The following is a 22,110-nucleotide window of genomic DNA, read 5'->3' as shown; positions in this document are numbered from 1 at the left end:
AGAGATGAGATTGGAGTATAGCATATATAAGTGATTTGTTGAAAAGATTGGAATGCTAAACTGATAATTCAAATTCTAAATTATAGGCAATAGAAAATCACTCAAACTTTTTTATTGCAGGAATGGGAAGGCACTGATATGATTAAAATAGTATTTGAGGAAGATACATACATAAACATGTTTATATATTATATGTGTATTTATACATATTGTATATATACTCTACATGCACACACATACATATGTATATATTATATACACAAATATATATTTACATTACAAATACACACACACACACACACACACACACACACACACACACATTGGTTATTCTCATTCATTCTCAGAGAGGAGCAAAATTATATCATTATGTACAGAAAGGTAGTGGATTTCCCCTCTATTGTGACCTTCAAGTAAAGACTGAATGATCACTGGTAGATGATGTTGCAGAAAGGCTTCTTGGTCATGGGTAGGTTGGACTAAATGACCTTTGAGATTCCTTCCAACACTGGGATTCTATAATTTTATTGGATAATTTGGAACAACACAATCTCATAGTTGGTTTGCTAATCTTCAGGAAGAATTTTTGTTGTTGAGTTGCTTCAGTTGCGTTTGACTCTTTGTGACCTCCATTTGGGTTTTCTTGGTAAAGAGACTGGAGTGGATTGACATTTCCTTCTCCAGCTCATTTACAGATGAAGAAACTGAGGGCCTCCAATTTAGAGAAAAGAAAGGATATGAAAGACTTAACAAGTAGACTGAGTCTCAGTGTCTTGAAGTGAGACATTTTGGGTCAAGAACAGAGCACTGGGGGAGGCTAGGTGGTGCAGTGGATAGAGCACAGGTCCTGGAGTCAGGAGGACCTAAGTTCAAATGTGACCTCAGACAATTAATAATTATCTAGTTGCGTGACCTTGGACAAGTCACTTGATCTCATTGCTTTACCAAAAAAAAACAACAAAAAAAGAAAAAAAAGATTTTGGTTGTTCTGAGGAACTGAAGGGCAAAAGCCTCCTTTTGCTACTTCTACTGAAGAGCCCTTAGCATGATCTGCAAATATAGCCTATTTTCTTCTTTCTCTCTCACACTTTCCATCCACCTTTGTTTCTTACCTTGTGAGACCTCCATTGGCATTTTTTTTAATCAAGCATATAGAAAATATCCAGTCTGGCAAAATGAGTTCACATGCATCTTCTGGGAGATGCAGTTACCACAGAAAACCATGGAAACATTCATGTGCTCTAAATGTGATTTCTCCTTAAATCAAAAGTTTTTGAACCTCTCAGTCTTAGGATGAAGTTTGACATGTTTGGTGAAGCCTATGGATATAAACTTTCTCAGAATAGTAATTTTAAATGCATAAAATAAAATCCACGAATTACAAGGGATACCAATTATGTTGAAGCTCAGTGATTGAAAATACATTTTTTAAAAGTTTGCAGACCCTCGTTGGAGAATCTCTATTTTAAACTATGATCCTATAATATTTCTAGCTCTAAAATCGCATGATTTTAAGTATTCATTTTAATGTGAGAGCAGATCTGGTGAGCCTTGGGTACCATGTTGTTGCTGCTTTTACATAACTTTCTCTTATATGTTCATTGTGTGTGTGTAATAAGATCAGGGCTAGGGCTTACTATTCTATTACTATTCTAGTATCCTCTTCACTCCTCAGTATATATCAATATTGAATGAAGAATGAGGAAAGCTGACAGGGCAAATTCTGTCTAGTACAATTTAGCTGAATTATGAGCCCAACAAGCTAACTTATGCTGTAAGTTTGTTTCTAAAAGAGGGTGACCTGAAGGAGAGGTGGTCAATTAATAGTCAATAAACATTAATTAATCACCTAATAGGTGCCAGGCACTAGGAAGTCTTTGTCTTCAAATAATTTATAATATAATACGGTAAGACAGCACATAAAAGGAAACTGAAAAACTGAGGGCAGAGGAAAGTATCTGGCTTGATGGTCAAGTCCTAAGAAGCCCAAAAGTAATGTAACTGAGGGAAGTGGGGAGAAGATTTTGCTAGGCTCCCTCCTTAAATGGAGGTCCTAGAGCCTCTAGCTTTGCCCTCCTGCCAAAGGGCATGCTTTATAGAAATGCTTCATCAAAGAGTTGTGATGGGTTAATATACAGATTTGAATTTTTGTGGAAGGAAGGAATTGCTATTAATTGTTCTCCAGTTCTTCCCTTTCCCCTTCTCTTTCCTTCTCCTCTTCCATCTCCCTCCTCCTCTCCTTCCCTTTCTTCTACTCTCCCCTTTCCTCCTTCCCCTCCTCCTCTCTCCTTCTCTTCCTCCCTTTCTCCTTCACACTCCTCCTCTCCCCTTCCTTCTTCTCTTTCTTTTCTTCTTCACTCTTCTTTACTCCCCTTCTCCCCTCTCTTCCCTTTTCCCCTTTCCTTCTTCCCCTTCCTCCTCTTTCTTTCCCTTCCTCCTTTTCTCCTTCACTCTCCTCTCTTCCTCTTCCCCTTCCTGCTTCTTCCTTTCTTCTTCCCCTTCCCCCTCATCCCATTCTTCTTTCTCCTTCTCCTCTCTCCTTCCCTTCCTCCTCTTCTCCTTCACTTTACTCTCTTCCCCTTCTCCTTCCTGCATCTATCATCCTTTCCCCTCCTTTCCTCTCTTCCTTTCCTCCTTCCTTCCTTCTCCCTCCTCCTTCCATTCTTCCTTTTCTCCTTCACCTCCATCCACCTTCCTTTTTTCCTCTTCCCCTTCTCCTATCTCTCCATCTCACAATCAGAGGTGAGACTCAGCTCTGCCTCACCTGCCACCCCTCACCACAGGTCCCTGGGAAGCCCAAGAGCCACTCCCTGACCCTACCCCACCACTCATTGGCCCAGAGACTTGAACTGCTCCATTTCTGACCTGAATCAGTTTGCTCCTCTCCTCCACACCTACTCTTGAGATCTCACTGGGACTTAGGGTAGAACCCAAACAACCTTTAGAATTTTCTAGCTCAAGACATCCACTAGTTTCAGCCTTCCAAGTAGCAAAGAAGACAGATGTCTCACCACACCTGTTTGCCTCACTTTCATTTTCCCAGGAGTGAAGACTCAAGAATAAAAAAGTTTGTTTCTTATAGTCAGAAGGATCCTAAGGCATGAATCTAAGTTCATTTGGAACAGGAGCCCCTAAAGTATAGGCTGACATTTCCCTGTCTGCTTCTCTATCAGTATGAAACACCCCTGTTCCAGAGGGTAACTCCTCTCTAAAGAGTAAGAGACAATTCCCCTTCCAAAGCTCATTCAACTCTTGGCCTTTCTGCTGAGCTTGCCAGGGAAGATGCTAATTAGTGTCAGCTGTGACAGTGGGTTTGGATATTCGAACACCTGTTTACAGGCTACTGGAGTGAGACCATCTTATTTTGTTCAGGTCACTAAACATCCTGTTAAAAGATGGTAATGACTTTAAATCATCAGCAGTCTCGGCTGAACTGGACTAGGGTAACCTTCTGATTCTGTTTTAAATGATTCTATTCTTTTGCTCTAAGATTGGGCTTCCCTCTCTCTTAGGCCTCTCCATTTCAGCCTAAACCCTTGGAAAATAGTTAAGTTGCCTGTGTTACCTTTCCTTTCAGGTATGGTGATTGTGTAGGAGAGAACAGGTTTGAGAACAGATTGTTGTGGTTGTCCAATTGTTCCAGTCTTGTTTGGGTTTGCTTGGCAGAGATACTGGCCTGCCTTTCCGTTTCTTTCTCTGATTCATTCATTTGGGGAAACTGAGGCAATGACTTGCCCAGGGTCCCTTAGCTAGTAAGTCTTCCTGACTCCAGGTCTGGCATTCTACACATTATAGCACCTAGGTGCCCATTCAGGATAGATACAGTCACAGGAATCCTTTATAAAAGAGAAACAACAGCTCTAATCATATGCTGTGAGGCGAACCTAGGTCTTCTTCCTTAGTGGATCAAGGCTTGCATTGAGCAGCATTATTTTTGTTGGTTGAGTAAGCAATATGAAGAAGGCATTGGGAATAACTGACTTTGCTTCTGTCATTTGCTACCCTTGGACAAGTCATTTAACCAGTCTATGCCTTGGCTTCTCATAAATGAAGGGATTGGTCTAGATGACTTCTGAGATAACTTCCAGCATTACTGATAATATTATTTACATTTTAAATGAATTATTCAATTAATTCAGATTAAGCTATCTTATATTAATTTCTATAGCTTTCAGGAAAGGCGGTGGGTATTCCCAAGTTGGTGAATGAAATGCTCGGTTTTTTTCATTTGTAGTACATGTATTCTTATAAATGATGACTTTTTAATTGGATAATTTAAATACTTTTGCAAAAAAAAAGTTTATTTAATAAAGTTAAGGTTATGTTCCCCATGAAAATTCCAAAATTGGAATGAAGATACCTTGGCTGGATTTATACAGATGAGTCATCAGGGAACAATCAGAAAGAACTGGTTTGGAATTCAGGAAATATTGTGTGATGATTTTAAAAGGTTCAAGACACATAGTTTCTGGACAATTTAATTATTTTATTAATAAGGTCACTTATTAGTCATTAGTAAAAGAATGGTCATTTGACCCTCTTGTCTTGGACCAAAGAAAGCCATGGACAGGGCTCACAATTGACCTACCCTCCAAAGAGGAGGTGTTCTTGAGGAGTGGCAGTCAACTGTAATTGGACAGCACAATGGAAGAGATGCTAAGGGTGACATGTCATCTTTGGATAGAGAAGCTGCTGTTGTTGATTTTGTTTGTCTTCTGTTCTTGCAGAGGGTCATGACATCAGGGAGATGATACCATGACTTGCAAGTGAATTGGTTTTAATGAGGGAGGCCTCACTGTCTCCCCCAGAGTCATCTGGGTCCAATGGCCAGATAGGGATCAGGACAACTGGAGATGACCCGGGTTTTTTTAAGCTAGTGTTTTTAATAGGCCCAGTTTGAGAAAATAGCTCTCTAGCAGAACACCCACAGGTTTGGGCTCTCTATTCAAAGAATGAATGCCCCACCCAAGTTTAGCAGAACACATAACTTCTACCAGGGTGGGGTCTTGCACAGGAAAGCCAATTCAATCTCATAATCAGCAATGTCCTTCAAGAGATTGAACTTTTCAAATCAGGTCTTTGAAAGAAGGAGTTCTGAATCTTCCCAAATTATTGGTTATTAATCACTTTTTTCATCCCCCATTTGATTCTATAGAAAGATGTGGTTTCAGTGAATCACCAACTGATATGACAAACACTTCATTAAGAGTTTCTAACTATGGGAGACAATGTGAGGGGAGAAGGGGAAAATTGGACAGTGCCTTGACAAAATCAAAAGGGGCAATCCATTTTCAAAAGGAAAAAGTAAACAGCAAAATAAAATTGTTTGTTTAAATCTCAGAAAGCTCATCTCATATAACTGTCTGATTCTTGAAAAGTCAAAAGGTAAGATCAGAAAGCCCAAAGTTTAAGGATAGCAATGGAGGCAAATGAAATATAAAGCTGTTTATGGAAGGAAGGAAGGAAGGAAGGAAGGAAGGAAGGAAGGAAGGAAGGAAGGAAGGAAGGAAGGGTGGGTCAGAACCCTTGGTGGCACAGTGGATAAAAGCCTGGCCCTGGAGTCAAGAGGACCTGAGTTCAAATTTGACCTCAGACACTTAATAATTGCCTGTGTGGCCTTGGGCAAGTCACTTAGCCACATTGCCTTGTGAAAAAAAAAACCTTAAAAAAAAAGAACAGACTCCAGCAGTGGGTAGTGGGGAGAGCATGCCTTATATAGGGTTTGGGGTATACTATATGGAGGCAGGGTAGTATGATTTCCATAGTGATTCCATAGGGATCTCCATGAAGGATGTGAATTGTTTGGGGTCTACCTAGAGATTGAGAGTTGTTTGGAGTTGCTATGGAGGTTAGGATTCATTTTCACAGGAAATGACAACTCAACTGGGCTCACCTGGGCAAGAGTGAAATCCAAATCTGGATCTAACAGTTATCAGGATACCATCTGACGCTGCCTATGATTTGGGTCTCTGAGCAGTTCTTCTCTGGCTCAGATCACTTGTAGAAATTCTCTTCTCTGCTAAAAATTTCCTACAAAATTGGTCTTAACACTACTTTAAATATACATTACCAATAACCAGGTCAAATAATGAAAATTACCCAAAACCTTATGTCTCTTATTAGAAAATCAAATTTGGAAGCTTTTAGACCAGGGACTTTACAATTTTAATTTAGTCAATTGTCATATTACTATATCTAAGAAACTTAAATGCAAACAGAAAAATTAAAACCTTACTTTTATACTTGACATTATTCAATTGTTTCTAGTCCTGAATCTATTACTAACTAATTAGGTGGCTCTGGGAAAGTCATTTAAGCTGTCTAACTCTCAGGTTTTTCATCTTTAAAATTAAGGGAAAGGAAGAAGGAGGTGAACTCTAAGGTCCCCATCAGCTCTAAAATTATATTCAACAACTGCATGGTCATTTGTTACACCACACATTAAAATGTAGTCAAAGAAAGATAATTCAGCCCACATGCAGCATTCACCCTAAGCCATAGTGTCAGATAAAAAAGGGGAACCTACTCCTGATGAGAAGAGTGGGAAAAAAAAAGAGGGCTGGAACAGGGGAACCATGAGAAGCCCCCATGGAAATGGGAAGGCAGAATTACAGCTGCCATAATGAAAGGGGTCAAGACTCGACTGAGACTATTTTTGGCTGATTGGGCAAAAGGAAGGTCAGAACTAAAACTTTGGATTCCTACCCATCACTACATACCCCAAGGGGAAATCTTCCCTTATTTTCCTCTCTGTGGTCTCCCTTTTGGAGTCCTGAAACCCTTCTCTCTCAATATGGGGAGAAATCTATATACTTGTCTTTCTTGTGAATATTATCTTTGTTTATAAATAGTCTTAATCACATACATTTGTTAGCCTGGGAATACTGATTGGAAATGCATTTAGAAGAAAGCAATTGAAATAGAAGAACCCCAGAGAATAGATAAGATCTAGCATTAAGGTGTTTAGCCAAACTTCAGTCTTTATCAATAGAATTCATACTAAGCAAAGAGAGAGAGAGAGAGAGAGAGAGAGAGAGAGAGAGAGAGAGAGAGAGAGAGACTGAGAGAGATTTAGATTCTTTAATACAACTCCTATCTTGGCATTGATATATTGATTACTTGGTACAGGAGTAATGAGGGAAGTCAACAGAAAGAGCAAGCATTCTCAACATATCACTACTCATGGTCAAGTGAATAAGTCTGAGTTATCAATGATTGATAGATACAATGCAATAAATGTCTTGGAATAACATAAATTCCCAAAGTCAGAACTAGAATCAAATGAATAGAAGTTGCTTAAATTGTTTTAAGCATAATTTATTCTTTCCAGGTCTTGACTCTAAGGACCTGACCAGCCTCCCTGACTATGATTTAAAAACTGCCTATGTAGCCCTTAGTCATGGAGACCTAAAAAGAGAATAGTCTAAATACAATAAGATCTGATTATTGGGAAATCCCAATCTCTAATCAATTTATGACTTAGAATTACTAAGTTGTCACTGGTCAAATCAGATTGTCATTTTTATGTCTATAAGATTGTTGATGTTATTGGTATCTCTATGTATAATGGACATGAAGAGTAACATCTCTTTGCTTTCTTAGAGAGCTGCCTCTGACCAAGTTTTTCCATTTAGTAAAAGGTTATTAAATATTACTATTGTTTGTTACTGTTATATATCTTGTTGACTTGATCTTTTCAATAAATTTCCAATTTGTCTGTATATAGCTTGTTTGCAAATAGTTTGTATATTATCTCTCCCATTAGATCCTCAGTTCTTTTGCTGGCAAAGACTGTTGTTTCCTTTTTTTTATATCCACAAAAATTAGTACAGTGTAGTGTAATACATTTTCATTGACTGGCTGACTTCAGATCCTGAACTTATATTTCTTTACCTTAAAACAGGGAGAAAACCTTTCTTTTTGGCTTTTTGATTCACATTAAGATGTTAGAAACTTACCGGATTTTCCTCTCCCAGCTAATTTCTTTTAAACTTTTCTTTTTTAAATGAGTCTGATAAGATGTTGATCACAAATGGTAGAATTTCTGGTGTATGTAAGGATAGTGTTTTGGTGGCAGGAGCCTTCTCAGCAGTCCGAGAATCCAATCACATAGGGTGTTTACTATCCTGTTTGTAGATAAGACCAGTTCTGCCTATACCTCCTGGTTTCCCTAATTTCTTTTCCTTTTTTTTTTTTTTTGCCCTTTGCTCACAACACAAATACCTACCCTCAGCCTGGTATTCTAGTGGAAGAACCATCCACCTAAAGCATTCTGACTGATTAAAAAAAGAAAATGGGAGGAAAATTAGACTAGTTTCAACTTTATAATAGTTCATTGATGTTCTAGTGTGGTTATAAAGAAGAAAAAATTCCATTATTCAAGCAAGTGTAGTACAAAGAACATTATATTAAAATGTAGTCAGAGAAAGGTAATTTAGCCCTCAGGGATGGCCTCTAAAATTCTCTTTTACTCTAAACTGGTGGCATCCTATGAATCAATGGAGAAATTGTTGTTTTTTTCCAATTTTTTTCTCTGAATATACATTTATTTTCTCTTCATCCCAAAGTCCTCCCTGCATTTGGGGGGGGGAGGGAAAAACCCCCAAAGCTTTTGCAACAATTATACACAGTCAAGCAAAATAAATTCTTACAGTGACCATTTCCAAAAATATGTGTCTTGTTCTGCACTCTGAGTCTATCCCCTCTTTAAGAGGGGAGTTGTAGTAGCAGGCTTCATCAGTGTTCTGGAATTGTTGCTCATCATTGCATTGACTAGAGTTCTTAAAATGAAAAAAAAATCTTTATAAACTTCTTATGAGCTCAGCATGAGACTATGGTAGTCTTTAAAAAATTTTATTAGATATGGATTTTACTCATAAGGAACTTAACAGTTTAATTGAGAAGATAAAAGTTGATATACATCCAATGATAATAGTTAATTATAAAACAGTATGTGATTAGGTGCTAAATTGTAGGGCACAGATTTGCACTATAGGATTTTAGTTAAGGGAAAGAAAGATGTTATAGAAGAGGTATATGTTGGGGCAGCTAGGTGGCGCAGTGGATAGAGAACTGGCCCTGGAGTCAGGAGTACCTGGGTTCACATCCGGTCTCAGACACTTAATAATTACCTAGCTGTGTGGCCTTGGGCAAGCCACTTAACCCCATTTGCCTTGCAAAAAAAAAAAAGACATGATCTCCATTTTCAAGGGTTTACATTTCAGTTGGGAATAGCAGAAGAGGTATATGTTGAACCAAGCCTTGATTATTAGGGGATTTTGGATGCCTGGAAAAGAGAGGCATTTCAGTTGAAGGAAATAACATGAGTATTCTGGGAATTGTGAAGAGAAAGATGGTGCAGATTAACTAAAGTTGAGTGCATTGGAATATATATTAGAGAATAATAGGCAGAAGGTTGAATAGCAGGGTGGGATTAGGATATATGGGATCTTGAAAACCAAGATTCAATTCTATCATTTAGATATTGACTTGATATAAAATCTAGGAGTCATTGAGATAATGATAATGATAAAAGTAACTCTGTCAGAAGATTCTGGTCAACCTATGCAGGAAGGAGTTGGGAAGAGATTTGAATCAGTGTTTGGTTAGGATGCTTTGGTAGTAATTCTTATGTGAGGGACCTAGGGTGGTGACAGGAAGTTTTAAAAAAGAAATAGGCATGAGACATTTTGAAGGAGGACTCAGTAGGGTTGGCTCCTGACTGCAGATGAAAGACAAGAAAAACTAATCCCAGAATTGTTGTTTCCTAGACCTTCCAGACTGTGGGTTCCCATTGGGGTGGGAAAAATTTCCATGGGGAAAAAACTGTTACCATTGACAGAGATGGAAAATTGAGAATAGGAGAATGTAATGGGTTATGCTTTGAATGTGCTGACTTAGAGAATAACCAAATGTAATTGCCCAGTATGCAGTTGGAACAATAGAACTGGAGAGGACAAAATTCAAGAAATATAACTTGCTATCATCAGCTTAAAGCTGGAAAATATAATCATGAGACTAGATGATATCTTGGAGAGAAAGTAAGAGAAAAGAGAGCAAAGGATCAAAGATTAAACTTTTAGAGTAGGTGAGCAGAGATACTTTTAGTACACACGAAGACAAAAAGAGAAATCAACATTTCAGAAATGTCAGTGATATTTCATCATGGTTTCTTTGGCAAAACAAACCAAAAACATAACACTTGAAAATCTAAAAAAGATTCTCTTTAAAAATAAACTTCATTCCAGATGGTACAATTTGAGGGAAAAGGGGATTTTGTGAAAAGAATCATGAAAGAACCCATTCTGTATTTTTTGGCAAAGAACTCTTAAAATATGAATTGGAAAATTAAGATATTTGTAAAATTCAGGATCACATAAATGCATCTAAAATAATAAAATGCTACATTATTTGTTTCTGTTTTGTAAAAGCTTGTTTTGGGGTGGCTAGGTGGCACAGTGGATAAAGCACTGACCCTGGAGTCAGAAGTACCTGGGTTAAAATCCCGTCTCAGACACTAAATAATTACCTAGCTGTGTGGCCTTGGGCAAGCCACTTAACCCCATTTGCCTTGCAAAAACCTAAAAAAAAAAAAGAAAAGCTTGTTTCCTCATTTATAAAATAAATTTCCTATTGACCTGAGATCTTATTTATTGAATTTTAGCCAAGGCTAAAAGTAATGGCTTTTAATTCATTAGTTTCCACCATTTTTGTCATTACTGAAATGCTCTTAAAATAGGGAGATTAATTTAAGTGAGGGAAGTTTAGTTCTTCTTTATGGCATTCCTGAAAAGTTCTATTGGCACATCTCATGGAGGGATGCATCTGTAAAAGAGTACATCAGATAGTGTTCCTAGAGTAGGGAGACTGGGTTAGTAGGTAATAGGATAATAGGTAAATAGCTAATCATTCTACAATTCCTACCAAAGCAGTAATAGCTCAATTAATATCACCTTTTTTTCTATATACAGGTGAATGTAACTGTTAATCATTTACTGAACATGAGAAAATGTTATGGAAAGGAATATACTATGAGGGAAGGGAGAAAAGAAGTTGTTTTGAAATGAATAACAATGAAACTGATAAATGGTGAGAGAGGCAAACTGAACAAAATGGGTGTAATTTGTTTTGGGTTTTTTTTAAAGCTTTTTGAAAGATTGAGATATTGGTAATGGTTGATAAGAAACTAACAAACCAGTGTCTGCCAGATGGTCCTTAATGACTTGCTATGGTTTTGATGTATTATCAGTTCCCATGAGATGATGCTGGACCATTAAACAAAGCTGAGACCCTCTGCAGTAATCACTGAGAGCTGGTGGTAGGCTCCTTGGGTACGGCATACTTGTACCCCTTACCCCCAGGCCTCTCTGATTTGGAGTGCATTGTTAAATCTTGAACCAGTCAGTATTAGAGATGGAATAGCTTGTGGGAAAGCAGTAATATTTTATTCAACAAATATGACATTTTATTCAACAAATATGAGTGATTACTATGTATAAGGTACCTTGTCTATTGTAGCTGCTTGTTAAACATTTGTTCAATGAAAGAATGAATACAAAAATTAATAAATAGTTAACAGTTATATAGTAAATTAAGCTTTGCAAAGAGTGTTAGATGTTATTTCATTTTATCCTCAATCAAATGTATGCTTGCCAAAAAGACAATATTATGGAGAACTCACACAGGACAAGTGCTCATAGGAGGGTAAGAAAAAGAACTACAAGAACACTCTCAAGGTCTCTCTTAAGAACTTTGGACTTGATTGTGCAGTATGGGAGACCCTGGCAGAATGTTTTGTTCCACTTAGAGAATGAAGGACAAGACCCAACTAATCCAAACAACTGCCTTGTAGGAAAATAGGGGTTATTATTATCCTCATCTTAGAGATGAAGAAACTGAGGCAAAGAAAAGATAAGTGACTTGCCTAGGGTCACTTATAGCTCATAAGTTCTTGGCATAAGTCTAATACTCCATGCATGGTACCACCCACCTGCCTCTGCTATCAAGAAGCTTACCTTGGGCTAGCTAGGTAGTACAGTAGATAGAGTATCTGCCCTGGAATTTAGATACTTGATACTTGCTAGCTTACTAGCTATGTGACCTTGGACAAGTCACTTAATCCCACTGCTCCACAAAAACCCCCAAAAAAGAAAAAAAAAGAAAAAAGAAGCTTACCTTATAGATAGGGGAGATAAGATAAATCCACAAATGATTTTAGTATAAAAAAGACTATAAATCCTAATTAGCCCTGAGGGATGAGATTGGTATCACATCTGGTCATAATATTTGAACTGACCATGGGTCCATGGATAGCTACTCAGATTTGAAACCATTTACTGTGGATTTCACTTGGGCATGTTCTATTGTATTCACTTTGGGTGAGAAGTACATTGATGTACTTTCAGTTGTTATATAGTTTACATTGGGTTTGTTATTAGAAACAATATCCAATTACTTTTATCAGAGATCTGAGAAGGGGAACCATTTTTGTTGCTTTTTTCAGTTTTATTATCCTTAAATCTACACTACTCTTTTTTTGTATTCCTAAAACATGACAATTCCATGACTAAAGCTGAGACACTTCCATGATGAAACAGGCAATGGCAATAGTCCTGCTTGGTCTGGGAGAGAAGTCCCAAAAAATAACAATTCAGGTAGTGAGTGTCCAAAAATTTGAGCTAGTCAGATGGATCAGAGCAACTTATGAGCAAGTTGGAGCAAGAGTAATAAGCATTTACGTAGGTCATCCGTGTTGGGATCCAAGATATTCAGAAAGGAGGGGTATTAGGGATAGGGCCTTGATGGATGACATGGGTGACCTCCTTAAATGAGACTTCTGGGAGGAGCTCTCCCTGTTCACCCTCTCTAATCAGAGGGCAGAACTCTAGAAGCAGAAGGTACTGATGAGTTTCCAGAAGACTCATCACTGACCACTGGGGCATCCAACCTATCATAGTCATGATATGAGGTATGATAGTTGAATCAAGGAGTAGTAAAGAACCAAACATACAGTAACTGTCTCCTACAGTATAAAAAGTTGTCTTTTTATACTGTAATGTTATTTAATTATTTTAAGATGTCTATATTTTTCCAAGGCATTTTCCCCATAGGATAAACTTTTTTTAGTTAACTACATGGCCAGCTTACCTCTACCCAAGGAAAACTGTGGTCACCCACCCAACCTTTGAACACTGTTTATGCTATAAGCAAAGTAACAAATTGGTGTGGAACTGATGGTCAAAAAAAGGATTTTGCAATTCCCATATTGCTGAAATGAAACATCTTTCTTCTTTAAGATGCCAAGACTCTTATTTATTACTGTATAAATCACAAAACCAAGAATTTATGTTGTTCACTGTAGTCCGCTTACAGCTAACATCTTTTTCACCATCTCTGGGTAGAAATATAATGCCCTGGAACAATTTTGGAGTCTCATTCTAGACTTCTAAGAGTAGTATTTCACAAAATCTGTTTACTCTGAATATTACTTCATAAAATTTTGTTTATGTCTGTTCTATTCAGGAAGTAGTCACCAATGGAATATTCAATAAGTATTTATAGGAATGCTCAAATTTCTGAGAATCCTTTTATAAACTTATTTTTAAATAGTTTTAAGACTTTTGTTTTACATTTCTAATAATTTCTACATAAAGCAGACCCATCTCCCTCCCCCCAGCATCAAAACCTTCCTTATAATAAAAAAACAAAGTCACTTACAACAACCAAGGGAACTATCATGCTGGTAGACTATGCAACATTCTGTCTGCTTCATTCCCCCACATCATTGCTGACAAGAGAGAGACATGTTTCATTATTCTTTAGTATCATTATAATTATCATGGGCTTGTTTTTCTTTTTATTGTTCTTTTCATTTGTGTCCATTGTATTCAATGAATATAGCTCTCCTTATTCTACTTATGTTGTTCTGTATCAGTTCACACAAGTCTTCTGATATTTCTCTGAATACCTTATATAAATGAATTTAATTTCTTAATGTACAATAATAAGTCATTATTAAGTCATTAGGTCATTGCATTTATATACTACAATTAGTACCATAATTTTCCTATCCATGGATTCCTACTTTGTTTCTAGTTGTTTACTATCTGAAAAATGAGTTCAATAATGTTCTGGTGTACATGATAGCTTTATTTCTGTCTTTGACGTTATTTAGAGTACATGCCATATATTGGAATTGCTGGATCCAAGTTTTGTCAATTTTCTTGTATTGTTGTTCTTTTATTAGGTTGTGTTTGACTCTTTGAGACCTTGTAGACCCTTCTGTCTGTGCATTTTCTTTCTTTTTTCTTTTTCCAACTGCAACAGTAGTTTTTACCATTAATTTTTTTTTGCTTCCTCTCTTTGCTTTCCCCTCCCCCCTGACAGAAAGCAATCTAATATAGGCTCTATATTTATAATCATATTAAACATAGATCCATATTGATCATGTTGTGAGAGAAGAATCATATCCAATGGAAGGAAAAAATAGTAGCAAGAAGAAAACTCCATAATACATAAGACAACTTTTTAAATATTAAAGATACTAAGCTTTGGTCTTCATTTAAATGCCACAGTTCCTTCACTGGATATGGATGATATTTTCCATCACAAGTCTTTTAAAATTGTCTTTGATTTTTGTACTGCTGAAATGAACAAATGCATCATGGTTGATCATCCATGAGGTTTCTTGTTAAGATACTGGAGTGGTTTGCCATTTCCTTCTCTAGAGAGGGTAAGTGATTTACCTGTCCAAGGTCACACAACTATTGAGTGGCTGAGGCCAGATTTGACCTCAGGTCTTCCTACTCCAGGCCTAGCATTTTATTCACTGAGCCACCTGGATGCCTCTTTTTTTTTCTTTTTATAATCTGAAATTATTTTTGAAAATGTTTGGTACAGTGGGGTGGCTAGGTGGCACAGTGGATAAAGCACCAGCCCTGGAGTCAGGAGTACCTGGGTTCAAATCCGGTCTCAGACATTTAATAAATGCCTAGCTGTGTGGCCTTGGGTAAGCCACTTAACCCTGTTAGTCTTGCAAAAACCTAAAAAAAAATGGTTGGTACAATTTTACAACTGTTAACTCTTTAAAAAATTATTCCCCTACTCCCCTTTTGAAAAAATCATTTTAACCAATATTCTAGGAATGAAGAGAAACTTCATAGTTATTTTAATTTGATTTCTCTATAGAACAATTTTAATTTTAGTCATTAATAGATTACAAATTTAGATGAAGGATTTTTTGTGGGGGAAAAAGGTTATGACCTTCAGAGACACAACTTACTGCCTAAGGTATACAGAATTTTTAGAACATGTCATGGAGTCAATTCATCATTTTAAATTACTGGATAGTATTATAAACACTTCTCTCTACATTTTATGAATGCAAGCCAAGAAATTGTTTTTTGATAAAAGAAAGTGCCTAAACAATAAAATGGTGTTAATTTAAAGGATGCCTCCCAAGAAAACCTAACAACAACAAAAAAAGAATTCAAATTCTTTTTCTCATTTTAAGATTGCTAAAATGGAGCAGAACAGATTCTGCCAATAGGATTAGCCCTGGGCAAAATGGTGAATTAAAGTTTGGTTCTCATTTTGTCTGCCCATCTTCATTGCTTAATAAAATACTGGTTAAGTTAGTGCCTTCTCAACTTTCTTGTGACTCTTTTTTTCCTTTCCTAGATGCCATTTCCCAGTATTGCCCTCTTGCTTTAATTTAAGGTAGCAACTGATAATTAAAATATAAGTGAATGATTTAAGACTGATCCAAACGAATATAGCTATAAGGGTGGAATGATAGGTATGGGATAGGACTTGCAGACCAAATACATTGAGTCTTACTTGCAGTCATTGCTTAGGTCAAGTTTAATAATTAAGTTCTGAGCATGAGTGGGAGCTCTACAAATTAATTCAAGAAATGAATTACACAGAAAAGAAGGAATGGTCAGTCAGGGAGAGGAAACATGGAAAATGGCTTGGACTAAATTTTAACTTTTCCCTTTCTTTCTGATGACAAATTATCTGCTCCCTTTACCAGAAGACTTTGTTGTAATCATGAACCAACCAATTAAAAACACAAAATATTTATTAGGAGTTCCTAACCACAAAGGAGCATTTGGGACATGCCTAGTCTCAGATAAAAGGTTTTACATCCTTTTGGGTAAGGACCATAATATATTTCTAGGGATAGGTCTGAATCTATAATTTCATTGCCATAAAGAGTCCTCAGATGAAGAAATTCACCTTATTAATCATTCTTACTATATAACATTTCATTACATTCCTATACCATAACTTCTTTAACTATTCCTTCATGGAGGGGTGCCCATGTTTGTTTTCATGTTTTTGTTATCACAAAGAATGCCTTTTCTTTTTATCTTTGATTTCCTTAAGATATACTCTCAATAGTGAGATAACTGATTCAAAGGTTATTGATAGGTAGGTGGTACAGGCAATAGTGTATTAGATTTAGAATCAGAAGAACAGAGTTCAAATCCTGTTTCAGATTATCTGTTAAATCTGGGCTTAACTTCTCTCAATTTTCATTGTGTTTGCTACCTTCCTCACTGGGGGTTATAATGATCAAATGAAGTAACAATAGAAAAGCCATTATTATTATTATTATTATTATTGTCAAACCACTTTTTTTGCATAATTCCAAACTGATATCCAAAATGGTTGGACTACTTCACAGTTCCTCCAAGTGATTCTTGTGCCTGTTTTGCCACATCTCTAACATCTCCTTTTCCAGTTTGCATGAAGTATGATGAAACTTCAGAGTTATTTTAATTTGTATTTTTCTTACTATTCATATGTGGAACATATATTCCCATGACCATTTATAGTTTGCCAATTTTTTGAAAATTATTTCTTCATATTCTTTAGAGGGAAAGACCCTTTTATAATTAACATAACTTTACTTACATGGTAGACTATTTTTTGTTTTATGAGTCACTAAATATACTTATCTGAATTTTTAGATTAATTTCTGCCTTAATTACAATTTCAGTTCAAACATACTTTTGGACAACCAGTTTCAACCAAAGCTAAAAAATTTTGTCACAGCCCATCTCCGACCTCACCTGGAAAAACGGAGTTTTACTATAAATATGCAAAACAGTAGAAATAAATACCTATGGTACATGCCAGAAGAATATATAAGACAGAGAATACTGTCCACTAAAACTGATGTCTACAGCTTTGGAATTGTGAGTATCTTCCCTCACAGGGATTCTTAACTGTTGTCTGTGAATCTATTTAAAAATAGATTTTGATATTCTTATTTCATTTTCCTAGTTTCCAAGAAAGGGGAAGAGATATCACCAACAATTTTCTAACCTCATTGGTAAAACAAAAAGGATTTTCACTTTAGGCTAATTGCTTTTGCTAAATATGGTGTTTGGTAAAATTATACACCTCAGTTATAAAGCATGAACCACTTTACTAAGAATGTGTTCATTGTCATAATTAATGACAGATTATTATTCATGAGTTGTTAAAACCTAGATTTGATTTAAATTTGTCCCCCTCCAGGTCATAATGGAAGTCCTGACAGGTTATAAAGTGGTGCTAGAAGGTCCAAAATACGTTCGACTGGTAAGAATTAAATTTGTACAAATATATATATTGGTCATATTCCTAATGGAGTACTGCAAAAGATCTTTATGCTCATTTTTTTCTCCTTCCAGAGGGACCTCCTTGTGGAACTAATGGAAAAGAGAGGCTTTGAGTCATGTCTTTCCTTATTAGATAAAAAAATAAATCCATGTCCTCAGAATTTCTCCTGGAAATTATTTACTTTGGCAAATCAATGTACAATTTCCCGGGCAAAGTTAAGGCCAACGATGGATGAAGTGAGTATTCTTGAGCATAGAATTGTTGAAAATAACAATAAACATATGTTTAGACCACCATAAGACTCATAGTGTTGTCCTCACTGCTATCTTATTGAATTTGATAGGGCATATATTAGAGCATTTTTATCGACGAGAAAAATCAGTTGACAAGAATTTATTAAGTGTAACCTCGGGGATGCAGAGAAAGGCTAAAACTTTATTCTTGTCCTCAAGGAGTTAACATGCTAATAAGAAAGACAATATATAAACAATAATGTACACATAAGATAGATGCAGAGAGAATAGGAGGTAATCTTAGAGGGACTCCAAGATGTTACTTTTTATCCAAGATATACTGCCTCTCCCTGAAAAAAACCCAACAACTCAAATGGAGAAAATATGTATCCAAACTGAAGTTTTTATTAGTGAGAGGAAGTCAGTTAAATATTCTCTAGACAGAAAATGTTCACCTAAGAATGGTAAATTAATCTCTTTCAGAACAAAAAATTATTAATTTTATCATTGTAGCAGCTATCTATCAAATAGCAACAGGATACCCAAATTAATAAAGTAAGTTAATATGGTATCTGGGCATTGGAAGAACTGGAAAGAATCTTGGAGATAATCTAATTCCATTTCTGTCATTTCATAGATGAAAATGAAGCCAAATTTGGATAAATATTTTTACCTAAGGCCTCAAGGCTAAAATTATTCATTGCATTGAATGAATCAATTAGTTAATAAGCATTTTTAAGTATCTCATGTGAGCCAGGGAAGCTGAGTGGTGCAGTAAATAAGTTGCTAGACCTGGAGTCAGGAAGACTCATCTTCCTGAGATCAAATCTGGTCTCAGCCTGTGTGACCCTGGGCAAGTCACTTAACCTTGTTTGCCTCAGTTTCCTCATCTGGAAAAGGAAATGGCAAACCACTCTAGTATCTTTGCCAAGAAAACCCCCAATGGGGTCATGAGAAATTGGACATGACTGAGATAACTGAACAACAAAAAACACTTTTGAGTCAGACACTGAATTAATCACTGGGGTTACAGAAGCAAAAATTATACAATCCCTGCTCATAAGAAACTTTTATTCTATTGAGGGAGACAATATGCACATAATAGCAAATGAAACATTTTTACAAGGTAATTGGAAGAAGGGGAAAAAAATTTTATATAAAATGTGGCATTTAACCTGATCTTAGAAGTCTGGAATTCCAAGAGGTGGAGGTAAGCAGAGTGATTACCAGCACTGAAATTCACAGAGATATCCAGAATCTGGAACCAAAAAGAAAAAAAAGTGGCAGAAGATAGAAGAGACTATATGATATAGAAGGACTAGGGATCAGAAGAGTTGGAATTTTCCATTGTTTGAACTCAGGCAAGTCAGTGCCCTGCCTCAGTTTCCTTATCTGTAATTAGGGATTTGAATGAGATCTAGCTCTAAAATTCTTTCAGTAAGCATATTTTGTGAAATTTAATAAAATTATTTTTAGTTAATAAAAGGAATATCAGTTCTTAAACTCCTCGTTTTTTTATGTGTGTGTGTATGTGTGTTTTAATTAGGTCCTGATTACTCTTGAAAGTACTTACCCTATCTTACATTTCGCTGAAGATCCTCCCAAATCACTAAAGTCCTTCAGGTCTCCTTCTCCTCTTTTCCTTGATCACATACGCAGTGTTCCCATTGAAAATGATGAAAGTCAGGATGTTGGTTCACCTCCTAATGAAAAATTGGACAAAGAGGAATTGGCTCAGAAAACTCCATTAGAGTGTAGCCAGTCTGAAGTCACCTTTCTGGGCTGTGGCAGGAAGACCCTGGGTAAAGGAAAGACCCATGTTTCCAAAGAGTCTGCAACTTCCTGGAAAGACAACTTCTCAAACTATGCACCTCCACCCCAGGACTTGGGAGTTTGTTTTATGAGTATGGACCTTTCCTCAGAGTCTAGCAGTCCCATTTCCAGCAGACTGGTGCAACCCAGCTCCTCCTCAGAATTATGTAGGAATAAAGATGAGATGGTGGAGAAAGATAACTCTTAAAAATATTTCACCATCAGATTAAAAAAAATGAGGCAAGTAGCATAATAATGCCTTATAAACCACTGTTTGGAAGGAACCGATGATATCTACAGAAGCAAAACCAAGAGAAGAGTTGAATTTAGACCATTTATATGGACAATTTGGATTTTTCAAGTTCCTATGTCTTCCAATATGATTTATGTTTTGTGTTTTGGGGATTTTGTTTTGTTTTTGCTTTTATTGAAATTACCTCAATTTTTGCCTGAATTTAAAACGAGCAAGATTAAAAGAGAGAGATTTATTTAAGGCCTTGTAAAGTCATTCAGAAAAACTGAATCACACCATGGTGCAAAGAATACCTAGTCTGGCATCAAGAAGACTCATCTTTCTGAGTTCAAAGCTGTCTTCAGACATTTGACTAGCTGTGTGGCCCTGGGCAAGTCACTTTACCCTATTTGCCTCAGTTTCCTCATCTGTAAAATGAGCCAGAGAAGGAAACCACTCCTGTTTCATTACTGAGAAAGGCTCAAAGAGGGTCACAGAGAGTTGAATATAACTGAAAAGTTACTTATCAATAAACATTCATATGTGGCTTAGACAACATAATCAAACCATTCCAAGGATGGAAAATGATGCTTCTCCCTTCCTCTTGGAACTTCCAAGGCCAAGTTATCACAAAACCTCAGCCTCAGCTGTCTTCTGCTTTTCTCTCTGTTTCTTCATTTTGTTTCATGTGTTTATTTAAATGATGTTGTACTGTACCCAAAGGGCTGAGAGAGAGAGAGAGTTCAACTCTTCTTGTGGTGGCAAAGAATTGGAAATTGAGGGGATACCATCAATTGGGGAATGGCTGAACAAATTGTTAGATACTAATGTAATAGAATGTATTTAATGATGATGAACAGGTAGATTACAAAAATGTCTTACATGAACTAATACAGAATGAAATGACCAGGATGACTTTGTACACAGTAACAGCAATATTGTAAGATAAACAACTCTGAATGACAGCTATTCTCAGCAATACAGTGATACAAGACAATTCCAAAGGATTCATGATGAAAAAAAATGCTATCCACAGCAAGAGGAAGAATTGATAGAGTCTGAATGCTGATTGAAGAATACTCTTTTTCACTTTGTTTATTTTTTGTGTTTTTTAATCTGTCTCCTTAACAATATGAATAATATGAAAATATATTTTACAGGATTGCACATATATAACCTTATATGAAATTGTTTGCCTTCTCAGTCAAGAGAGAGAGAATATAGAACTCAAGTTTTTGAAACAGTTAATGTTAAAAATTTTCTTTACATGTAAGAAAAAATAAAATATTTCTTAAAAAATTTGTTGCATCCCAAGTGCAGGTGATTTCACACTTAAATTGTTAACTATTATAAGATGCTTAGATTAGCGTTAGGAGGGGCCTTTGAAGACATTGAGTCTGAAGGACAGAGAGGTTGTGACTTTCCTAGAGTCACACAGTTTTTAAGTATTCTAAGTAGGATTTGAACTTAGGTCTTTTTTGACTTCAAGTCCAATATTCTGTCCATTAGTTCATGATGCTTCTAATTGATATCCTTTAAACTAAACATATATTTTAGCTGGACTTGATGTGCCTCTTAATATTTTTCTGCATTAACACATTTCTACTTGGAAGAGAGTCCATTTACAGGACTTTTTTTTTAATCAGTCTGATCTGTTTTTTGTTCAATAAATTTCCTCAATATTCTATTCCTCTGAATGGAAAAATTCAAGTTTATTTCTCTTTTGAGTAAATGATATCCTTGGGCATTAATTCACTTCTTAATCGTGGTTATCATTATATTAACTTTACTTAGAATTAGTTAATGGATTCATAGATTTAGAACTGAAAGGAATCTTAGAGAGGTTTTAATCTAACACCCTCATTTTTATAGCTAAGTTGAGGTTAAGTGTCTAAGGTCATATAATTAGAAATCAGCAAAGGTGAGATTTGAACCCAGTCCTTTAAATTGCCTAATTCAGTATCTTTGCTACTATATATCATGCTGCCATCCCACTCTAGCCTCAAAACATCTGAATATCTTGTCATGGTTTATTTGGCTGGTTTCTCAATCTGATCACATTTTAGGTTATTTCATCAATTATTTGGCACTTCTATCCAGGGAAGGACAGAAAAGGAAGATAAAAATTGTTAGTGCATTTTTCCACTTGGGAGTCCTCCTACCACATCCCTGTCTTACCCCTCCAGCCCTCCTTATAAAGTTTTGACTAGTGAAAGAGTT

At 36.2% G+C, this 22,110-nt stretch overlaps 1 protein-coding gene across 2 annotated transcripts in view; it reads left to right on the top strand.

Moving 5' to 3' along the window:
• IRAK3 (interleukin 1 receptor associated kinase 3) overlaps positions 1–21,642 on the top strand; it is a 103,510-nt gene extending 81,868 nt beyond the window's left edge. For both annotated transcript variants that reach the window (XM_074226206.1, XM_074226207.1), the window contains exons 9-12: positions 17,006–17,204; positions 17,530–17,592; positions 17,685–17,849; positions 19,393–21,642. In XM_074226206.1, coding sequence (XP_074082307.1) covers positions 17,006–17,204; positions 17,530–17,592; positions 17,685–17,849; positions 19,393–19,866 — 901 coding nt within the window. In that variant the 3' untranslated portion in view covers positions 19,867–21,642. The remainder of the gene's footprint in view (positions 1–17,005; positions 17,205–17,529; positions 17,593–17,684; positions 17,850–19,392) is intronic.
• The last annotated feature ends 468 nt before the right edge of the window (positions 21,643–22,110 follow it).

This window comes from Macrotis lagotis, chromosome 2, assembly GCF_037893015.1.
Source record: "Macrotis lagotis isolate mMagLag1 chromosome 2, bilby.v1.9.chrom.fasta, whole genome shotgun sequence".
NCBI lineage: Eukaryota > Metazoa > Chordata > Mammalia > Peramelemorphia > Peramelidae > Macrotis > Macrotis lagotis.
The sequence above is the reverse complement of the archived record's forward strand: the minus strand, read 5'-3'. Positions and strand labels throughout refer to the sequence as shown.